This window comes from Oncorhynchus masou, unplaced genomic scaffold (genome assembly GCF_036934945.1).
Source record: "Oncorhynchus masou masou isolate Uvic2021 unplaced genomic scaffold, UVic_Omas_1.1 unplaced_scaffold_2912, whole genome shotgun sequence".
Lineage (NCBI taxonomy): Eukaryota > Metazoa > Chordata > Actinopteri > Salmoniformes > Salmonidae > Oncorhynchus > Oncorhynchus masou.
In genome coordinates, this window is record NW_027009333.1 from 19,908 (window position 1) to 41,837 (window position 21,930).

The 21,930-nt window shown below is 43.0% G+C and overlaps 1 protein-coding gene across 1 annotated transcript in view; it reads right to left on the reverse strand.

The window, feature by feature from the left end:
- Positions 1-21,930, reverse strand: part of LOC135534005 (KN motif and ankyrin repeat domain-containing protein 1-like) — a 45,057-nt gene that overhangs the window by 18,411 nt on the left and 4,716 nt on the right. The window contains 3 exon segments of the mRNA XM_064961166.1: positions 7,029-7,175; positions 20,877-21,370; positions 21,502-21,928. Coding sequence (XP_064817238.1) covers positions 7,029-7,175; positions 20,877-21,370; positions 21,502-21,928 — 1,068 coding nt within the window.

A 21,930-nucleotide genomic window follows, 5' to 3' on the forward strand; every position in this document is an offset into this window, starting at 1 on the left:
GTGTGTTGTCAGATTAGTAGTAGTTCTGTGTGTTGTCAGATTAGTAGTAGGTCTGTGTGTTGTCAGATTGGTAGTAGTTCTGTGTGTTGCCAGATTGGTAGTAGTTCTGTGTGTTGTCAGATTGGTAGTAGTTCTGTGTGTTGTCAGATTGGTAGTAGTTCTGTGTGTTGTCAGATTGGTAGTAGTTCTGTGTGTTGTCAGATTAGTAGTAGGTCTGTGTGTTGTCAGATTAGTAGTAGGTCTGTGTGTTGTCAGATTAGTAGTAGTTCTGTGTGTTGTCAGATTAGTAGTAGTTCTGTGTGTTGCCAGATTAGTAGTAGTTCTGTGTGTTGCCAGATTAGTAGTAGTTCTGTGTGTTGCCAGATTAGTAGTAATTCTGTGTGTTGCCAGATTAGTAGTAGTTCTGTGTGTTGCCAGATTGGTAGCAGTTCTGTGTGTTGCCAGATTAGTAGTAGTTCTGTGTGTTGCCAGATTAGTAGTAGTTCTGTGTGTTGCCAGATTGGTAGCAGTTCTGTGTGTTGCCAGATTAGTAGTAGTTCTGTGTGTTGCCAGATTGGTAGTAGTTCTGTGTGTTGTCAGATTGGTAGTAGTTCTGTGTGTTGTCAGATTAGTAGTAGTTCTGTGTGTTGCCAGATTAGTAGTAGTTCTGTGTGTTGTCAGATTAGTAGTAGTTCCATTGGTTGTCAGATTAGTAGTAGTTCTGTGTGTTGTCAGATTGGTAGTAGGTCTGTGTGTTGTCAGATTGGTAGTAGTTCTGTGTGTTGCCAGATTAGTAGTAGTTCTGTGTGTTGTCAGATTGGTAGTAGTTCTGTGTGTTGTCAGATTGGTAGTAGTTCCATTGGTTGTCAGATTAGTAGTAGTTCTGTGTGTTGTCAGATTGGTAGTAGTTCTGTGTGTTGCCAGATTAGTAGTAGTTCTGTGTGTTGTCAGATTAGTAATAGGTCTGTGTGTTGCCAGATTGGTAGTAGTTCTGTGTGTTGTCAGATTGGTAGTAGTTCTGTGTGTTGTCAGATTGGTAGTAGTTCTGTGTGTTGTCAGATTGGTAGTAGTTCTGTGTGTTGTCAGATTGGTAGTAGTTCTGTGTGTTGTCAGATTGGTAGTAGGTCTGTGTGTTGTCAGATTGGTAGTAGGTCTGTGTGTTGTCAGATTGGTAGTAGGTCTGTGTGTTGTCAGATTAGTAGTAGTTCTGTGTGTTGCCAGATTAGTAGTAGTTCTGTGTGTTGTCAGATTGGTAGTAGTTCTGTGTGTTGCCAGATTGGTAGTAGGTCTGTGTGTTGCCAGATTGGTAGTAGGTCTGTGTGTTGCCAGATTGGTAGTAGGTCTGTGTGTTGCCAGATTGGTAGTAGTTCTGTGTGTTGCCAGATTGGTAGTAGTTCTGTGTGTTGTCAGATTGGTAGTAGTTCTGTGTGTTGTCAGATTGGTAGTAGGTCTGTGTGTTGCCAGATTGGTAGTAGGTCTGTGTGTTGTCAGATTAGTAGTAGTTCTGTGTGTTGTCAGATTAGTAGTACGTCTGTGTGTTGTCAGATTAGTAGTAGTTCTGTGTGTTGCCAGATTAGTAGTAGTTCTGTGTGTTGTCAGATTAGTAGTAGTTCTGTGTGTTGCCAGATTGGTAGTAGGTCTGTGTGTTGCCAGATTAGTAGTAGTTCCATTGGTTGTCAGATTAGTAGTAGTTCTGTGTGTTGCCAGATTAGTAGTAGTTCTGTGTGTTGCCAGATTGGTAGTAGTTCTGTGTGTTGTCAGATTAGTAGTAGTTCCATTGGTTGTCAGATTAGTAGTAGTTCTGTGTGTTGTCAGATTAGTAGTAGTTCCATTGGTTGTCAGATTAGTAGTAGTTCTGTGTGTTGTCAGATTAGTAGTAGGTCTGTGTGTTGTCAGATTGGTAGTAGTTCTGTGTGTTGTCAGATTGGTAGTAGTTCTGTGTGTTGTCAGATTAGTAGTAGTTCTGTGTGTTGTCAGATTAGTAGTAGGTCTGTGTGTTGTCAGATTAGTAGTAGTTCTGTGTGTTGTCAGATTAGTAGTAGTTCTGTGTGTTGCCAGATTAGTAGTAGTTCTGTGTGTTGTCAGATTAGTAGTAGTTCTGTGTGTTGCCAGATTAGTAGTAATTCTGTGTGTTGCCAGATTAGTAGTAGTTCTGTGTGTTGCCAGATTGGTAGCAGTTCTGTGTGTTGCCAGATTAGTAGTAGTTCTGTGTGTTGCCAGATTAGTAGTAGTTCTGTGTGTTGCCAGATTGGTAGCAGTTCTGTGTGTTGCCAGATTAGTAGTAGTTCTGTGTGTTGCCAGATTGGTAGTAGTTCTGTGTGTTGTCAGATTGGTAGTAGTTCTGTGTGTTGTCAGATTAGTAGTAGTTCTGTGTGTTGCCAGATTAGTAGTAGTTCTGTGTGTTGTCAGATTAGTAGTAGTTCCATTGGTTGTCAGATTAGTAGTAGTTCTGTGTGTTGTCAGATTGGTAGTAGTTCTGTGTGTTGCCAGATTAGTAGTAGTTCTGTGTGTTGTCAGATTAGTAATAGGTCTGTGTGTTGCCAGATTGGTAGTAGTTCTGTGTGTTGTCAGATTAGTAGTAGTTCTGTGTGTTGTCAGATTGGTAGTAGTTCTGTGTGTTGTCAGATTGGTAGTAGTTCTGTGTGTTGTCAGATTGGTAGTAGTTCTGTGTGTTGTCAGATTAGTAGTAGTTCTGTGTGTTGCCAGATTAGTAGTAGTTCTGTGTGTTGTCAGATTAGTAGTAGTTCCATTGGTTGTCAGATTAGTAGTAGTTCTGTGTGTTGTCAGATTGGTAGTAGGTCTGTGTGTTGTCAGATTGGTAGTAGTTCTGTGTGTTGCCAGATTAGTAGTAGTTCTGTGTGTTGTCAGATTAGTAGTAGGTCTGTGTGTTGTCAGATTGGTAGTAGGTCTGTGTGTTGTCAGATTGGTAGTAGGTCTGTGTGTTGTCAGATTGGTAGTAGGTCTGTGTGTTGTCAGATTAGTAGTAGTTCTGTGTGTTGCCAGATTGGTAGTAGTTCTGTGTGTTGTCAGATTGGTAGTAGTTCTGTGTGTTGCCAGATTGGTAGTAGGTCTGTGTGTTGCCAGATTGGTAGAAGGTCTGTGTGTTGCCAGATTGGTAGTAGGTCTGTGTGTTGCCAGATTGGTAGTAGTTCTGTGTGTTGTCAGATTGGTAGTAGTTCTGTGTGTTGTCAGATTGGTAGTAGGTCTGTGTGTTGCCAGATTGGTAGTAGGTCTGTGTGTTGTCAGATTAGTAGTAGTTCTGTGTGTTGTCAGATTAGTAGTAGGTCTGTGTGTTGTCAGATTAGTAGTAGTTCTGTGTGTTGCCAGATTAGTAGTAGTTCTGTGTGTTGTCAGATTAGTAGTAGTTCTGTGTGTTGCCAGATTGGTAGTAGGTCTGTGTGTTGCCAGATTAGTAGTAGTTCCATTGGTTGTCAGATTAGTAGTAGTTCTGTGTGTTGCCAGATTAGTAGTAGTTCTGTGTGTTGCCAGATTGGTAGTAGTTCTGTGTGTTGTCAGATTGGTAGTAGTTCTGTGTGTTGTCAGATTAGTAGTAGTTCCATTGGTTGTCAGATTAGTAGTAGTTCTGTGTGTTGTCAGATTAGTAGTAGTTCCATTGGTTGTCAGATTAGTAGTAGTTCTGTGTGTTGTCAGATTAGTAGTAGGTCTGTGTGTTGTCAGATTAGTAGTAGTTCCATTGGTTGTCAGATTAGTAGTAGTTCTGTGTGTTGCCAGATTAGTAGTAGGTCTGTGTGTTGTCAGATTAGTAGTAGTTCCATTGGTTGTCAGATTAGTAGTAGTTCTGTGTGTTGCCAGATTAGTAGTAGTTCTGTGTGTTGCCAGATTGGTAGTAGTTCCATTGGTTGTCAGATTAGTAGTAGTTCCATTGGTTGTCAGATTAGTAGTAGGTCTGTGTGTTGTCAGATTAGTAGTAGTTCCATTGGTTGTCAGATTAGTAGTAGTTCTGTGTGTTGTCAGATTAGTAGTAGTTCTGTGTGTTGTCAGATTAGTAGTAGTTCTGTGTGTTGTCAGATTAGTAGTAGTTCTGTGTGTTGTCAGATTAGTAGTAGTTCTGTGTGTTGTCAGATTAGTAGTAGTTCTGTGTGTTGTCAGATTGGTAGTAGGTCTGTGTGTTGTCAGATTAGTAGTAGTTCTGTGTGTTGTCAGATTAGTAGTAGTTCTGTGTGTTGCCAGATTAGTAGTAGTTCTGTGTGTTGTCAGATTAGTAGTAGTTCTGTGTGTTGCCAGATTAGTAGTAATTCTGTGTGTTGCCAGATTAGTAGTAGTTCTGTGTGTTGCCAGATTGGTAGCAGTTCTGTGTGTTGCCAGATTAGTAGTAGTTCTGTGTGTTGCCAGATTAGTAGTAGTTCTGTGTGTTGCCAGATTAGTAGTAGTTCTGTGTGTTGCCAGATTGGTAGCAGTTCTGTGTGTTGCCAGATTAGTAGTAGTTCTGTGTGTTGCCAGATTGGTAGTAGTTCTGTGTGTTGTCAGATTGGTAGTAGTTCTGTGTGTTGTCAGATTAGTAGTAGTTCTGTGTGTTGCCAGATTAGTAGTAGTTCTGTGTGTTGTCAGATTAGTAGTAGTTCCATTGGTTGTCAGATTAGTAGTAGTTCTGTGTGTTGTCAGATTGGTAGTAGGTCTGTGTGTTGTCAGATTGGTAGTAGTTCTGTGTGTTGCCAGATTAGTAGTAATTCTGTGTGTTGCCAGATTAGTAGTAGTTCTGTGTGTTGTCAGATTAGTAGTAGTTCTGTGTGTTGCCAGATTAGTAGTAATTCTGTGTGTTGCCAGATTAGTAGTAGTTCTGTGTGTTGCCAGATTGGTAGCAGTTCTGTGTGTTGCCAGATTAGTAGTAGTTCTGTGTGTTGCCAGATTAGTAGTAATTCTGTGTGTTGCCAGATTAGTAGTAGTTCTGTGTGTTGCCAGATTGGTAGCAGTTCTGTGTGTTGCCAGATTGGTAGCAGTTCTGTGTGTTGCCAGATTAGTAGTAGTTCTGTGTGTTGCCAGATTGGTAGTAGTTCTGTGTGTTGTCAGATTGGTAGTAGTTCTGTGTGTTGTCAGATTAGTAGTAGTTCTGTGTGTTGCCAGATTAGTAGTAGTTCTGTGTGTTGTCAGATTAGTAGTAGTTCCATTGGTTGTCAGATTAGTAGTAGTTCTGTGTGTTGTCAGATTGGTAGTAGGTCTGTGTGTTGTCAGATTGGTAGTAGTTCTGTGTGTTGCCAGATTAGTAGTAGTTCTGTGTGTTGTCAGATTAGTAGTAGTTCTGTGTGTTGTCAGATTGGTAGTAGTTCTGTGTGTTGTCAGATTGGTAGTAGTTCCATTGGTTGTCAGATTAGTAGTAGTTCTGTGTGTTGTCAGATTGGTAGTAGTTCTGTGTGTTGCCAGATTAGTAGTAGTTCTGTGTGTTGTCAGATTAGTAATAGGTCAGTGTGTTGCCAGATTAGTAGTAGTTCCATTGGTTGTCAGATTAGTAGTAGTTCTGTGTGTTGTCAGATTGGTAGTAGTTCTGTGTGTTGTCAGATTGGTAGTAGTTCTGTGTGTTGTCAGATTGGTAGTAGTTCTGTGTGTTGTCAGATTGGTAGTAGGTCTGTGTTGTCAGATTGGTAGTAGGTCTGTGTGTTGTCAGATTGGTAGTAGGTCTGTGTGTTGTCAGATTGGTAGTAGGTCTGTGTGTTGTCAGATTAGTAGTAGTTCTGTGTGTTGCCAGATTAGTAGTAGTTCTGTGTGTTGTCAGATTGGTAGTAGTTCTGTGTGTTGCCAGATTGGTAGTAGGTCTGTGTGTTGCCAGATTGGTAGAAGGTCTGTGTGTTGCCAGATTGGTAGTAGTTCTGTGTGTTGTCAGATTGGTAGTAGTTCTGTGTGTTGTCAGATTGGTAGTAGGTCTGTGTGTTGCCAGATTGGTAGTAGGTCTGTGTGTTGTCAGATTAGTAGTAGTTCTGTGTGTTGTCAGATTAGTAGTAGGTCTGTGTGTTGTCAGATTAGTAGTAGTTCTGTGTGTTGCCAGATTAGTAGTAGTTCTGTGTGTTGTCAGATTAGTAGTAGTTCTGTGTGTTGCCAGATTGGTAGTAGGTCTGTGTGTTGCCAGATTGGTAGTAGGTCTGTGTGTTGCCAGATTAGTAGTAGTTCCATTGGTTGTCAGATTAGTAGTAGTTCTGTGTGTTGCCAGATTAGTAGTAGTTCTGTGTGTTGCCAGATTGGTAGTAGTTCTGTGTGTTGTCAGATTGGTAGTAGTTCTGTGTGTTGTCAGATTGGTAGTAGTTCCATTGGTTGTCAGATTAGTAGTAGTTCTGTGTGTTGTCAGATTAGTAGTAGTTCCATTGGTTGTCAGATTAGTAGTAGTTCTGTGTGTTGTCAGATTAGTAGTAGGTCTGTGTGTTGTCAGATTAGTAGTAGTTCCATTGGTTGTCAGATTAGTAGTAGTTCTGTGTGTTGCCAGATTAGTAGTAGTTCTGTGTGTTGCCAGATTGGTAGTAGTTCTGTGTGTTGTCAGATTAGTAGTAGTTCCATTGGTTGTCAGATTAGTAGTAGGTCTGTGTGTTGTCAGATTAGTAGTAGTTCCATTGGTTGTCAGATTAGTAGTAGTTCTGTGTGTTGTCAGATTAGTAGTAGTTCTGTGTGTTGTCAGATTAGTAGTAGTTCTGTGTGTTGTCAGATTAGTAGTAGTTCTGTGTGTTGTCAGATTGGTAGTAGGTCTGTGTGTTGCCAGATTGGTAGTAGGTCTGTGTGTTGCCAGATTGGTAGTAGTTCTGTGTGTTGTCAGATTAGTAGTAGGTCTGTGTGTTGTCAGATTGGTAGTAGTTCTGTGTGTTGTCAGATTGGTAGTAGTTCTGTGTGTTGTCAGATTAGTAGTAGTTCTGTGTGTTGTCAGATTAGTAGTAGTTCTGTGTGTTGTCAGATTGGTAGTAGGTCTGTGTGTTGCCAGATTGGTAGTAGTTCTGTGTGTTGTCAGATTGGTAGTAGGTCTGTGTGTTGCCAGATTAGTAGTAGTTCTGTGTGTTGTCAGATTGGTAGTAGTTCTGTGTGTTGTCAGATTAGTAGCAGTTCTGGCGCCGTACCGTTCAAGGCGCTGGACATCTGCTGGTCCATGCGGTGCTTCAGCGTGGCCGGGCTGGGCGGGGACCTGGGGTCATGTGACACTACCTCCGTCTGGCTAACCTCTGAACTCTGGATGACTTCACTGGACACCTGTAGCTGACCCCGATCTGGACCAATCACAGAAGAGGGGAGGAGTCAGATGTAGAAGTAGACACAGGAAGAGGACAGATATAGACAGAAGGGGACACAGGAAGAGGACAGATATAGACAGAAGGGGACACAGGAAGAGGACAGATATAGACAGACAGGGATAGATATAGACAGACGGGGACAGATAAGACAGATATAGACAGAAGGGGACACAGGAAGAGGACAGATATAGACAGAAGGGGACACAGGGAGAGGACAGATATAGACAGAAGGGGACAGATATAGACAGAAGGGGACACAGGAAGAGGACAAATATAGAAAGAAGGGGACACAGGAAGAGGACAGATATAGACAGTAGGGGACACAAGAAGAGGACAGATATAGACAGAGCGGGAGACAGGAAGAGGACAGATATAGACAGAGGGGGACACACAAAAAGTACAATAGCCGAGGACGACACTCAAATACTAAAGCAGGAGTCTGTTTTTAAAAGTGTTCAGAGGAGGCAGTTAAAGAGTACAACAGGAGTCTGTCTTCAAGGAGTAGAACACCTGACTCGTTCTCTGATCTGCATCCAGAGACCGTCTGTCTGGTTCCATGAGGCTACTGAACTGGAAACAGTTAGAGACTTGGCTTCAGCATCATCTGATCAACTACCACTGGAATGTCCTGCTTCTAGAATTCACCAACACTATTTGAATACTCAGCTGAGTCTATATAAGCAGCGAGGTGAACAAGCATTAGGGAGAAGTGGGCTGATTATGTGCAACAGCAGACATGCATGTACACTTCTACCACACACCTAAGTGGTACCGAGTAGCTGCTAGAAATGAGTGCCCAGCACATGGCTACCAGGCTACCATTCCAGCGTTACATAACAGAGAAGGCTTATGAATCAGTTGTAGCTAAAGACAGAAACAACAAGTGTCCGTTGAGTCTTGTGCTGGTTCTGCCCGTTCATCTAGGGCTCTGAAACCCTGATACGGACTGCTGAAAGGTGCTTAACACCTCGGCAGTTCACTGTATGTTTGTTCATATATCACAGATACCTCACTGATCCAATAGTGTCAAAACACCCCAGAACACAAGGTGGCAGTAGCTTGTTTGGCTTGTACAAAAGTGTGTGGACACCCCTTCAAATTAGTGGATTAGAATTTCAGCCACACCTGTTGCTGACAGGCCTATAAAATCTAGCACACAGCGATGCAATCTCCATAGACAAACATTGGCAGTAGAATGGCCTTACTGAAGAGCTCAGTGACTTTCAACGTGGCACCATCACAGGATGCCACCTTTCCAACAAGTCATTGTCTAATTTCTGCCCTGCTAGAGCTGCCCCGGTCAACTGGAAGTGCTGTCATTGTGAAGTGGAAACGTCTAGGAGCAACAACAGCTCAGCCGCGAAGTGGTAGGCCACACAAGCTCACAGAACAGTGCTGCCGAGTGCTGAAGCGTGTTCCAAATTGCCTCCAGAAACAACGTCAGCACAAGAACTGTTTGTCAGGAGCTTCATGAATGGGTTTCCATGGCCTAGCAGCTGCACACAAACCGAAGATCACCATACGCAATGCCAAGCGCCGGCTGGAGTGGTGTAAAGCTCGGTGCCATTGGACTCTGGAAACGCATTCTCTGGCGTGATGAATCACGCTTCACCATCTGGCAGTCCGACATACGAATCTGGGATTGGCGGATGCCAGGAGAATGCTACCTGCCCGAAGGCTTTGAGCCAACTTCAAAGTTGGGTGGAGGAGGAATAATGGTCTGGGGCTGTTTTTCATGGTTCAGGCCCCTTAGTTCCAGTGAAGGGAAATCTTAACGCTACAGCATACAATGACATTCTAGACCATTCTTTGCTTCCATCTTTGTGGCAACAGTTTGGGAAAGGCTCTTTCCTGTTTCAGCATGACAAATCGAGGTCAGTGTGGTAGAACTTGACAGGCCTGTACAGAACCCTGACCTCAACCCCACCTTTAGATGAATTGGAATGCAGACTGCGAGCCAGACCTAACCGCCCAACATCAGTGTCCGACCTCACTAATGCTCTTGTGGATGAATAGAAGCAAGTCCCCGAAGCAATGTTCCAACATCTAGTGGAACGCCTTCCTAAAAGAGTGGAGGTTATTATTGCAGCAAAGCGGGGACCAACTCCACACAGATCTTCAGTTTCTTGGCAATTTCTCGCATGGAAAAGCCTACATTTCTCAGAACAAGAACAGACTGACGGGTTTCATAAGAAAGTTCTTTGTTAATGGCCATTTTGAGCCTGTAATCGAACCCTAAACGATATCGTAACCGCAATTGATAAAATACAGTACTGTGCAGCCGTCTTCATCGACCTTGCCAAGGCTTTTGACTCTGTCAATCACCATATTCTTATCAGCAGACTTAATAGCCTTGGCTTCTCAAATGACTGCCTCGCCTGGTTCACCAACTACTTCTCAGATAGAGTTCAGTGTTTATTTTTTGATTTTATTTCACTTTTATTTAACCAGGTAGGCCAGTTGAGAACAAGTTCTCATTTACAACTACGACCTGGTCAAGATAAAGCAAAGTAGTGTGACACAGACAACCACAGAGTTACACATGGAGCAAACAATAAATAAGCCAATAACACAAACAAATCAAATCGTATTTGTCACATACACATGGTTAGCAGATGTTAATGCGAGTGTAGCGAAATGCTTGTGCCTCTAATCAATGACACAGTAGAAAAAAAGAAAGTCTATATACAGTGTGTGCAAAAGGCATGAGGAGGTAGGCAATAAATAGGCCATAGGAGCGAATAGTTACAATTTATCAGATTAACACTGGAGTGATAAATGAGCAGATGGTGATGTGCAAGTAGAGATATTGGTGTGCAAAAGAGCAGAAAAGTCAACAAAGTAAAAACAATGGGGATGAGGTAGATTGGGTGGGCTATTTACAGATGGACTATGTACAGCTGCAGCGATCGGTTAGCTGCTCAGATAGTTGATGTTTAAAGTTGGTGAGGGAAATAAAAGTCTCCAACTTCAGCGATTTTTGCAATTTGTTCCAGTCACAGGCAGCAGAGAACTGGAGAGAAAGGTGGCCAAATTAGGTGTTGGCTTTGGGGATGATCAGTGAGATATACCTGCTGGAACGTGTGCTACGGGTGGGTGTTGTTATCGTGACCAGAGAACTGAGATAAGGCAGAGCTTTACCTAGCATAGACTTGTAGATGACCTGGAGCCAGTTGGTCTGGTGACGAATATGTAGCGAGGGCCAGCCGACTATGTAGCGAGGGCCAGCCGACTAACCTAGTGGTTAGAATGTAGAGGTGGCAGGTAGCCTAGTGGTTAGAGCATTGGACTAGTAACCGGAAGGTTGCAAGTTCAAACCCCCGAGCCGACAAGGTACAAATCTGTCGTTCTGCCCCTGAACAGGCAGTTAACCCACTGTTCCTAGGCCGTCATTGAAAATAAGAAATTGTTCTTAACTGACTTGCCTAGTTAAATAAAGGTTAATATAAATAAAAAGAAATAAGGTGATTTGGTAACAAAATGGATGGCACTGTGATAAACTGCATCCAGTTTGCAGAGTAGAGTATTGGAAGCTATTTTGTAAATAACATCGCCGAAGTCGAGGATCGGTAGGATAGTCAGTTTTACTAGGGTAAGTTTGGCGGCGTGAGTGAAGGAGGACTGTTGCGAAATAGAAAGCCGATTCTAGATTACATTTTTGATTGGAGATGCTTAAAATTAGTCTGGAAGGAGAGTTACAGTCTTGCCAGACACCTAGGTATTAATAGTTGTCCACATATTCTAGGTCGGAACCGTCCAGGGTGGTGATGCTAGTCCGGTGGGAGGGTGCGGGCAGCAATCGTTGAAGCTCGTTTGGAGGTTAGTTAGCACAAAGAAGGGCCAGATATATACAGAATGGTGTCGTCTGCGTAGAGGTGGATCAGAGAATCACCAGCAGCAAGAGCGACATCATTGATATATACAGAGAAAAGAGTCGGCCGAGAATTGAACCCTGTGGCACCCCTATAGAGACTGCCAGAGGTCCGGAGAATTGAACCCTGTGGCACCCCCATAGAGACTGCCAGAGGTCCGGAGAATTGAACCCTGTGGCACCCCCATAGAGACTGCCAGAGGTCCGGAGAATTTAACCCTGTGGCACCCCCATAGAGACTGCCAGAGGTCCGGAGAATTGAACCCTGTGGCTCCCCCATAGAGACTGCCAGAGGTCCGGAGAATTGAACCCTGTGGCATCCCCATAGAGACTGCCAGAGGTCCGGAGAATTGAACCCTGTGGCATCCCCATAGAGACTGCCAGAGGTCCGGAGAATTGAACCCTGTGGCATCCCCATAGAGACTGCCAGAGGTCCGGAGAATTGAACACTGTGGCACCCCCATAGAGACTGCCCGAGGTCCGAGAATTGAACCCTGTGGCACCCCCATAGAGACTGCCCGAGGTCCGAGAATTGAACCCTGTGGCATCCCCATAGAGACTGCCCGAGGTCCGAGAATTGAACCCTGTCATCAACATTTTACCTGTTGTTGTTTTAGCCGATTAGCTGTTGTTGTCTTAGCTAGCTCTCCCAATCAACACCCGTGATTACTTTATGTCTCGCTGTATGTCTCTCTCATATGTCAATATTCCTTGTATACTGTTGTTCAGGTTAGTTATCATTGTTTTAGTTTACAATGGAGCCCCTAGTTCCACTCACATGCTGTGACCTCTCCCATTATAACCAGCTTATCCAGAGATACAACCTGAGCAGCTTACCGATCACTGTACCTGTACACAGCCCATCTGTAAATAGCCCATCCATCAACCTCATCAACATACTGTTTTTATTTACTTTGCTGCTCTTTTGCTCCAGTACCCCAGTATCTCTACTTGCACATCATCATCTGCACATCTATCACTCCAGTATGAATGCTAAATTGTAATTATTTTCACCTCTAGGGTCTATTTATTACTCTTCTACATTTGCACACACTGTACATATATTTTTCTATTTAATTTTGTGTCATTAACTGTACGTTTGTTTATGTGTAACTCTGTGTTGTTGTGTCGCACTGCTTTGCTTTATCTTGGCCAGGTCACAGTTCTCAACTAGCATCTGGTTAAATAAAGGTGAAATATAGGTGAAATAAAAAATAAATAAAAATGTAGATATTCCATTAAAAAAAATATGTCATTTCCATCTATAATAGTCATTTACAATATAAAAAATGTCTACCCTGTATTTCTGATCAATTTGATGTTATTTTAAATGGGCAAAAATGTGCTTTTCTTTCAAAAATAAGAAAATTTCTACGTGACCCCAAACTTTTGAACGGTAGTGTAGGTCTCTTTTTCAAATGCACCCTTGTATAATACAACATAAATATACACAGTCATGGTAAGCACAAATAAAACATCCCAAATCACCCAGAAAGGGCCCCCCAAGCGGCGCAGTGGTCTAAGGCACTGAGTCCAGGCTCTGTCACAGCCGGCCGCGACCGGGAGACCCATGGGGCGGTGCAAAATTGGCCCATCATTGTCCGGGTTAGGGGAGGGTTTGGCCGGCAGGGATGCGACTCTTGTGGCGGGCCGATCGCCAGGTGTACGGTGTTTCCTCCGACACATTGGTGCGGCTGGCTTCCGAAAGGTTTAGCAGGCATTGTGTCAAGAAGCAGTGTGGCTTGGTTGGGTTCTGTTTCGGAGGACACACGGCTCTCAACCTTCGCCACTCCCGAGTCCGTATGGGAGTTGCAGCGATGAGACAAGACTGGATACAAATTGGATACCAGAAAAAGGGGTAAAAAACAAAACAACACAAACACTAAAATAAAAAATAAACAAAGTCCCCAATCAATACTCTAAACCGCCCGAACGGCACCAGAACATCAGTTACATAGTCCCCGATCAATACTCTAAACTACCAGAACATCAGTTACATATTTGTAAGTCGCTCTGGATAAGAGCGTCTGCTAAATGACTTAAATGTAAATGTACATAGTAAATGTACATAGTCCCGATCAATACTCTAAACTACCAGAACATCAGTTACATAGTCCCGATCAATACTCTAAACTACCAGAACATCAGTTACATAGTCCCTGATCAATACTCTAAACTACCAGAACATCAGTTACATAGTCCCGATCAATACTCTAAACTACCAGAACATCAGTTACATAGTCCCCGATCAATACTCTAAACTGCCAGAACATCAGTTACATAGTCCCGATCAATACTCTAAACTACCAGAACATCAGTTACATAGTCCCGATCAATACTCTAAACTACCAGAACATCAGTTACATAGTCCCGATCAATACTCTAAACTACCAGAACATCAGTTACATAGTCCCCGATCAATACTCTAAACTACCAGAACATCAGTTACATAGTCGATCAATACTCTAAACTACCAGAACATCAGTTACATAGTCGATCAATACTCTAAACTACCAGAACATCAGTTACATAGTCGATCAATACTCTAAACTACCAGAACATCAGTTACATAGTCGATCAATACCCTAAACTACCAGAACATCAGTTACATAGTCGATCAATAGTCTAAACTACCAGAACATCAGTTACATAGTCCCGATCAATACTCTAAACTACCAGAACATCAGTTACATAGTCCGATCAATACTCTAAACTACCAGAACATCAGTTACATAGTCCCGATCAATAGTCTAAACTACCAGAACATCAGTTACATAGTCCCGATCAATACTCTAAACGACCAGAACATCAGTTACATAGTCCCGGTCAATACTCTAAACTACCAGAACATCAGTTACATAGTCCCTAATCAATACTCTAAACTACCAGAACATCAGTTACATAGTCCCGATCAATACTCTAAACTACCAGAACATCAGTTACATAGTCCCGATCAATACTCTAAACTACCAGAACATCAGTTACATAGTCCCGATCAATACTCTAAACTACCAGAACATCAGTTACATAGTCCCCGATCAATACTCTAAACTACCAGAACATCAGTTACATAGTCCCGATAAATACTCTAAACTACCAGAACGGCATCAGAACATCAGTTACATAGTCCCCGATCAATACTCTAAACTACCAGAACATCAGTTACATAGTCCCCGATCAATACTCTAAACTACCAGAACATCAGTTACATAGTCCCGATCAATACTCTAAACTACCAGAACATCAGTTACATAGTCCCTGATCAATACTCTAAACTACCAGAACGGCATCAGAACATCAGTTACATAGTCCCCGATCAATACTCTAAACTACCAGAACATCAGTTACATAGTCCCGATCAATACTCTAAACTACCAGAACACCAGTTACATAGTCCCGATCAATACTCTAAACTACCAGAACATCAGTTACATAGTCCCGATCAATAGTCTAAACTACCAGAACATCAGTTACATAGTCCCAATCAATACTCTAAACTACCAGAACATCAGTTACATAGTCCCGATCAATACTCTAAACTACCAGAACATCAGTTACATAGTCCCTGATCAATACTCTAAACTACCAGAACGGCATCAGAACATCAGTTACATAGTCCCCGATCAATACTCTAAACTACCAGAACATCAGTTACATAGTCCCGATCAATACTCTAAACTACCAGAACACCAGTTACATAGTCCCGATCAATACTCTAAACTACCAGAACATCAGTTACATAGTCCTGATCAATACTCTAAACTACCAGAACATCAGTTACATAGTCCCGATCAATACTCTAAACTACCAGAACATCAGTTACATAGTCCCTGATCAATACTCTAAACTACCAGAACATCAGTTACATAGTCCCTGATCAATACTCTAAACTACCAGAACATCAGTTACATAGTCCGATCAATACTCTAAACTACCAGAACATCAGTTACATAGTCCCGATCAATACTCTAAACTACCAGAACATCAGTTACATAGTCGATCAATACTCTAAACTACCAGAACATCAGTTACATAGTCCCGATCAATACTCTAAACTACCAGAACATCAGTTACATAGTCGATCAATACTCTAAACTACCAGAACATCAGTAACATAGTCGATCAATACTCTAAACTACCAGAACATCAGTTACATAGTCCCGATCAATACTCTAAACTACCAGAACATCAGTTACATAGTCCCGATCAATACTCTAAACTACCAGAACACCAGTTACATAGTCCCGATCAATACCCTAAACTACCAGAACATCAGTAACATAGTCCCGATCAATACTCTAAACTGCCAGAACATCAGTTACATAGTCCCGATCAATACTCTAAACTACCAGAACATCAGTTACATAGTCCCGATCAATACTCTAAACTACCAGAACATCAGTTACATAGTCCCGATCAATACTCTAAACTACCAGAACATCAGTTACATAGTCCCGATCAATACTCTAAACTACCAGAACATCAGTTACATAGTCCCGATCAATACTCTAAACTACCAGAACATCAGTTACATAGTCGATCAATACTCTAAACTACCAGAACATCAGTTACATAGTCCCGATCAATACTCTAAACTACCCGAACGGCACCAGAACATCAGGGTGAAATGTTTTGTGAATTTTTTGATACAGGATGCAGTGATGAGTATCACACATGTCACCTGTAACAAAACGAAGGGCACTATGGGAGATGGCATCCAATGATTTAACACTTTTTTGGTTAGTACATGATTCCATATGTGTTATTTCATAGTTTACAACTTGATTGGAGTCCACCTGTGGCCAATTCAATTGTTTGGGCATGATTTAGAAAGAAACACACCTGTCTATATAAGGTCCCATGGTTGACAGTGCATGTCAGAGCACAAACTATACCATGAAGTGTCTGTCGATCTGCGAGATAGAATTGCGATGAGGCATATATCTGGGGAAGGGTATAAAACTATTCCTACAGTGTTGAACGTTTCCAAGAGCACCGTGGTGTTCATTGGGAAATGTAAAAAATACCAGACGCCTAAAACTGTCTGTCCAACCAAACTGAGCAACCGGGAAAGAATGACAGTGAGGGAGGTGACCAAGAAGCCCATGACCACTCTGACAGAACTACATCTTGGCTGAAATGGGAGAACCTGGCAGAATGACAACAATCTCTACAGCACTTCACCATTCTGGACTTAATGGGAGAGTGGCCAGACAGACGCCTGTACATCTTTGTCCCTGAATGCAAAGTGCTGTGTCTAGAGAAAGCCAGGCACAGCTATTCACTATCCCTACCGTGAAACATGGTGGTGGCAGCATCATGCTATGGGGATGCTTTTCAGTGGCAGGGACTGGGAGACTGGTAAGGATAGAGGGAACAATGAATGGAGCCAAATACAGGCAAAAGCCTTGATGGGCACCTGCTTCAGAGTGCAAATGACAATAGACTGGGGTGACGATGAACATTCCAACAGGACAATGACTCCAAGTATACAGTCAAAGCAATGCTGGAACGGCTTCGGAACAAGAATGTGAACATCTTTGAGTGGCCCAGCTAAAGCCCAGACTTGAATCCCATTGGAAATCTATGGAAAAGATTTGAAGATTGCTGTTGTAGTTCCAGTAGTTAGCTACATGGTAAAACAGTAGTGTGTAGTTCCAGTAGTTAGCTACATGGTAAAACAGTAGTGCGTAGTTCCAGTAAGCTACATGGTAAAACAGTAGTGTGTAGTTCCAGTAGTTACCTTGGATACGAAGACAGCAAAGACAACTATGTAGCTAGCTAACACTACACTAATCGAGTCGTTGAGTGTAATAGTTTCTACAGTTCTAGTGGACGTTAGCTAGCTGCTGTGCTAGTGGACGTTAGCTAGCTGCTGGGCAGAAAGCAGTGTAGACTACGTTAGGACGACGAAATACGATAATTACGCAATTATCTTTGATACAAAGACGGCTATGTAGCTAGCTAAGAAGAAATTGCTAAGATTAGACAAATCAAACCGTTGTACTATAATGAAATGTAATGAAAAGTTATACTACCTGCGGACCGAAGTGTAGATGCGACCGCTCGCTCCAACCCGGATGATGTATCACTAGCCACTTTAACTATGTCACTTTGTTTACATACTCATCTCATATGTATATACTGTACTCGATACCATCTACTGTATCTTGCCTATGCCGCTCTGTACCATCACTCATTCACGTGTATAAGGTAGTAGTTTTGGAATTGTTAGCTAGATTACTCGTTGGTTATTACTGCATTGTCGGAACGAGAAGCACAAGCATTTCACTACACTCGCATTAACATCTGCTAACCATGTGTATGTGACAAATAAAATTTGATTGGATTTGATTTGATGAATATGCATATCCTTGCTTCAGGTCCTAAGCTACAGGCAGTTAGATTTGGGCATGTCATTTTAGGCTAAAATTCCTTAATTAAGAGGCGTTAATAACCCTTTGTAAACTTGGAAAAAATGGTGTTTGACCAGATACAATGCTATTTCAGAGTAAACAAATTGACAACAGACTTTCAGCTCGCTTATAGAGAAGGACACTCAACAAGCTCAGCACTTATACAAATGACTGATGATTGGCTGAGAGAAATTGATGATAAATGGACTGTGTGGGCTGTTTTGTCAGTTCAGTTCTGCTTTTGACATTATTGATCATAGTCTGTTGCTGGAAAACCGTATGTGTTATGGCTTTACACCCCCTGCTATATTGTGGATAAAAAGTTACCTGTCTAACAGAACACAGAGGGTGTTCTTTAATGGAAGCGTCTCCAACATAATCCAGGTAGAATCAGGAATTCCCCAGGGTAGCTGTCTTGGCCCCTTACTTTTTACGATCTTTGCTAACGACATGCCACTGACTTTGAGTAAAGCCTGTGTGTCTATGTGGATGAATCAACACTATACATATCAGCTACCACAGCGACTGAAATGACTTCAAGACTTAACAAAGAGCTGCAGTTAGTTTCAGAAAAGGTGGAAAGGAATTAGTTAGTAGAATGGGTGGCAAGGAACAAGTTAGTACTACATATTTCAAAAACAAAAAGCATTGTATTTGCGACAAAACACTCACTAAACCCTAAACCTCAACTAAATCTTGTAACAAATAATATGGAAATTGAGCAAGTTGAGGTGACTAAACTGCTTGGAGTAACCCTAGATTGCAAACTGTAATGGTCAAAACATGTTGATACAACAGTAGCTGAGCTGGTGGAGAAGTCTGTCCATAATACAGTGATGCTCTACCTTCTTAACAACACTATCAACAAGGCAGGTCCTGCAGGCCCTAGTTTCTACCTTCTTAACAACACTATCAACAAGGCAGGTCCTACAGGCCCTAGTTTCTACCTTCTTAACAACTCTGTCAACAAGGCAGGTCCTACAGGCCCTAGTTTCTACCTTCTTAACAACACTATCAACAAGGCAGGTCCTACAGGCCCTAGTTTCTACCTTCTTAACAACACTATCAACAATGCAGGTCCTACAGGCCCTAGTTTCTACCTTCTTAACAACACTATCATCAAGGCAGGTCCTACAGGCCCTGGTTTCTACCTTCTTAACAACACTATCAACAAGGCAGGTCCTACAGGCCCTAGTTTCTATCTTCATAACAACACTATCAACAAGGCAGGTCCTACAGGCCCTGGTTTCTACCTTCTTAACAACACTATCATCAAGGCAGGTCCTACAGGCCCTGGTTTCTACCTTCTTAACAACACTATCATCAAGGCAGGTCCTACAGGCCCTGGTTTCTACATTCTTAACAACACTATCAACAAGGCAGGTCCTACAGGCCCTAGTTTCTACCTTCTTAACAACACTATCATCAAGGCAGGTCCTACAGGCCCTGGTTTCTACCTTCTTAACAACACTATCAACAAGGCAGGTCCTACAGGCCCTAGTTTCTATCTTCATAACAACACTATCAACAAGGCAGGTCCTACAGGCCCTAGTTTCTATCTTCATAACAACACTATCAACAAGGCAGGTCCTAGAGGCCCTGGTTTCTACATTCTTAACAACACTATCAACAAGGCAGGTCCTACAGGCCCTAGTTTCTACCTTCTTAACAACACTATCAACAAGGCAGGTCCTACAGGCCCTAGTTTCTACCTTCTTAACAACACTATCAACAAGGCAGGTCCTACGGGCCCTAGTTTCTACCTTCTTAACAACACTATCAACAAGGCAGGTCCTACAGGTCCTAGTTTCTACCTTCTTAACAACACTATCAACAAGGCAGGTCCTACAGGCCCTAGTGTCTACCTTCTTAACAGCACTATCAACAAGGCAGGTCCTACAGGCCCTAGTTCTGTCGTACTGTTCAGTGGTGTGGTCAGGTGCCACAAAGAGGAACTTAGGAAAAGTACAATTATCTCAGAACATGGAGGCATGTCTGGCCCTTGGATGTACACAGAGAGCTAATATTAATAATATGCATGTCAGTCTCTCCTGGCTCAAAGTGGAGGAGAGATGGACTTCATCACCCTTGGGTTACATGGGAGGAGAAACATGGTGCAATTGTCTGTAGTAGACTGGGCTACATGGGAGGAGACACCACTGGCCCTTGGATGTACACAGAGAGCTAATATTAATAATATGCATGTCAACTCTCCTGGCTCAAAGTGGAGGAGAGATGGACTTCATCACTACTTGTATTTGTGAGAAGTGACATGCTGAATGTACCAAGCTGTCTGTTTAAACTACTGGCACACAGCTCAGACAACCATGCATACCCCACAAGACATGCCACCAGAGGTCTTCTCACAGTCCCCAAGTCCAGAACAGACTATGGGAGGTGCACAGTACTACATAGAGCCATGACTACATGGAACTCTATTCCACAGTACTACATAGAGCCATGACTACATGGAACTCTATTCCACAGTACTACATAGAGCCATGACTACATGGAACTCTATTCCACAGTACTACATAGAGCCACGACTACATGGAACTCTATTCCACAGTACTACATAGAGCCACGACTACATGGAACTCTATTCCACAGTACTACATAGAGCCATGACTACATGGAACTCTATTCCACAGTACTACATAGAGCCAAGACTACATGGAACTCTATTCCACAGTACTACATAGAGCCATGACTACATGGAACTCTATTCCACAGTACTACATAGAGCCATGACCACATGGAACTCTATTCCACAGTACTACATAGAGCCATGTCTACATGGAACTCTATTCCACAGTACTACATAGAGCCATGACCACATGGAACTCTATTCCACAGTACTGCATAGAGACATGACTACATGGAACTCTATTCCACAGTACTACATAGAGCCATGACTACATGGAACTCTATTCCACAGTACTACATAGAGCCATGACTACATGGAACTCTATTCCACAGTACTACATAGAGCCATGACTACATGGAACTCTATTCCACAGTACTACATAGAGCCATGACTACATGGAACTCTATTCCACAGTACTACATAGAGCCATGACTACATGGAACTCTATTCCACAGTACTATATAGAGCCATGACTACATGGAACTCTATTCCACAGTACTACATAGAGCCATGACTACATGGAACTCTATTCCACATCAGGTAACTGATACAGCAGTAGAATCAGATTTAAAATGCAGATAACACACCTTATTGAACAGCGGGGACTGTGAAGCAACACAAACATAGACACATTCATAAAAACACACAATAACATAAGCTCTATGTTATATCAGACTGAGAAGAGAGCAGGCTAACAGTAGATAAATGGTCTGTCTGGTGTAATGATATTCTGTGTGGCCTACCTGTAGTGGTGCTGCTGCTATCTCGCTGTGTTCTCAGATCCTCAGCACTGCCACACTTCATGACAGAGCTGATAGAAGTCAGAGTGTTGACCAGCTGGCTGTTGATAGAACCAAAGTGGGTGAACTGAGAAGAGCAGGGCTGTCCGAAAGCATCCGCTAGCTCACTGTAGTTCTCAGTCAACAGCATCTGTTGTTCCTGAAGTAGCTTCTGAAGCCTCTCTATGTAGTGGTCTAGTCCTGCACCCCCCTCCACCTGCTGGGGCGGTGGTATGGCCTGGGCCTGGGGTGGTACAACAGTCGTCACTGCAATGGTCTCCTGGGTAACAGCGGTTCCGTCCAGGTGGGAGGGGCCACATGCAATGTTCCGGGTCTTCAGGCCGACCAGGAAGTTAGTGTGGATGCCGACCAGGCCGACGCCCACCTCTTTGGTCTGGGCCGACCATGCCTCCTCCGTACCGCCGTCTCGCTCCGCTGTGTTTCCCACGGCAACAGACCTAAGGAAGAAAAGTTGAACATTCTATTCAACTTTTATGTGTTCAAAAAACATGATTTAAATGTATTGTATTATATCCCCATGGTTAAATTGTGTTGTTAAATGGTTAAATGAATCTAATAGAAAAAGTACCTGGTTTTGGTCTGTGGGTCTTTGATCAGCCCCTCGCCCACAGCGACAGTCCTTGTGTGATTGGTTAGCGTGCTGGTGTGTTGGGAGGCTGTGTGGAGCAGGGGGGTGTTGGTACAGCCATCAGCTAGCACCACCGTCTCTGTGTTGGTGTGTTGGCTAGCGGTCTCCAGTAGGGTGCTGGTGTGTTGGGAGGCTGTGTCTGGGGTTACCATGACAGCAGAGTCCGTGGTGGTGCCCAGGACAGGGTTAGTCCCCGTGGTAACCAGCTGTCTGATGGGAGAGACGGTGACGTCTCTAGAACACTCCCCAACGCCCACCGACCTGCTCTCCCTCTCCTTGGCCTCGGTCTCCTGGGCCTGACACAGCTGTAGACTGTCTACTTCCTCATCAGTGTTCACTCCCTGGTCACACAGCCCCACCTCCACCCCA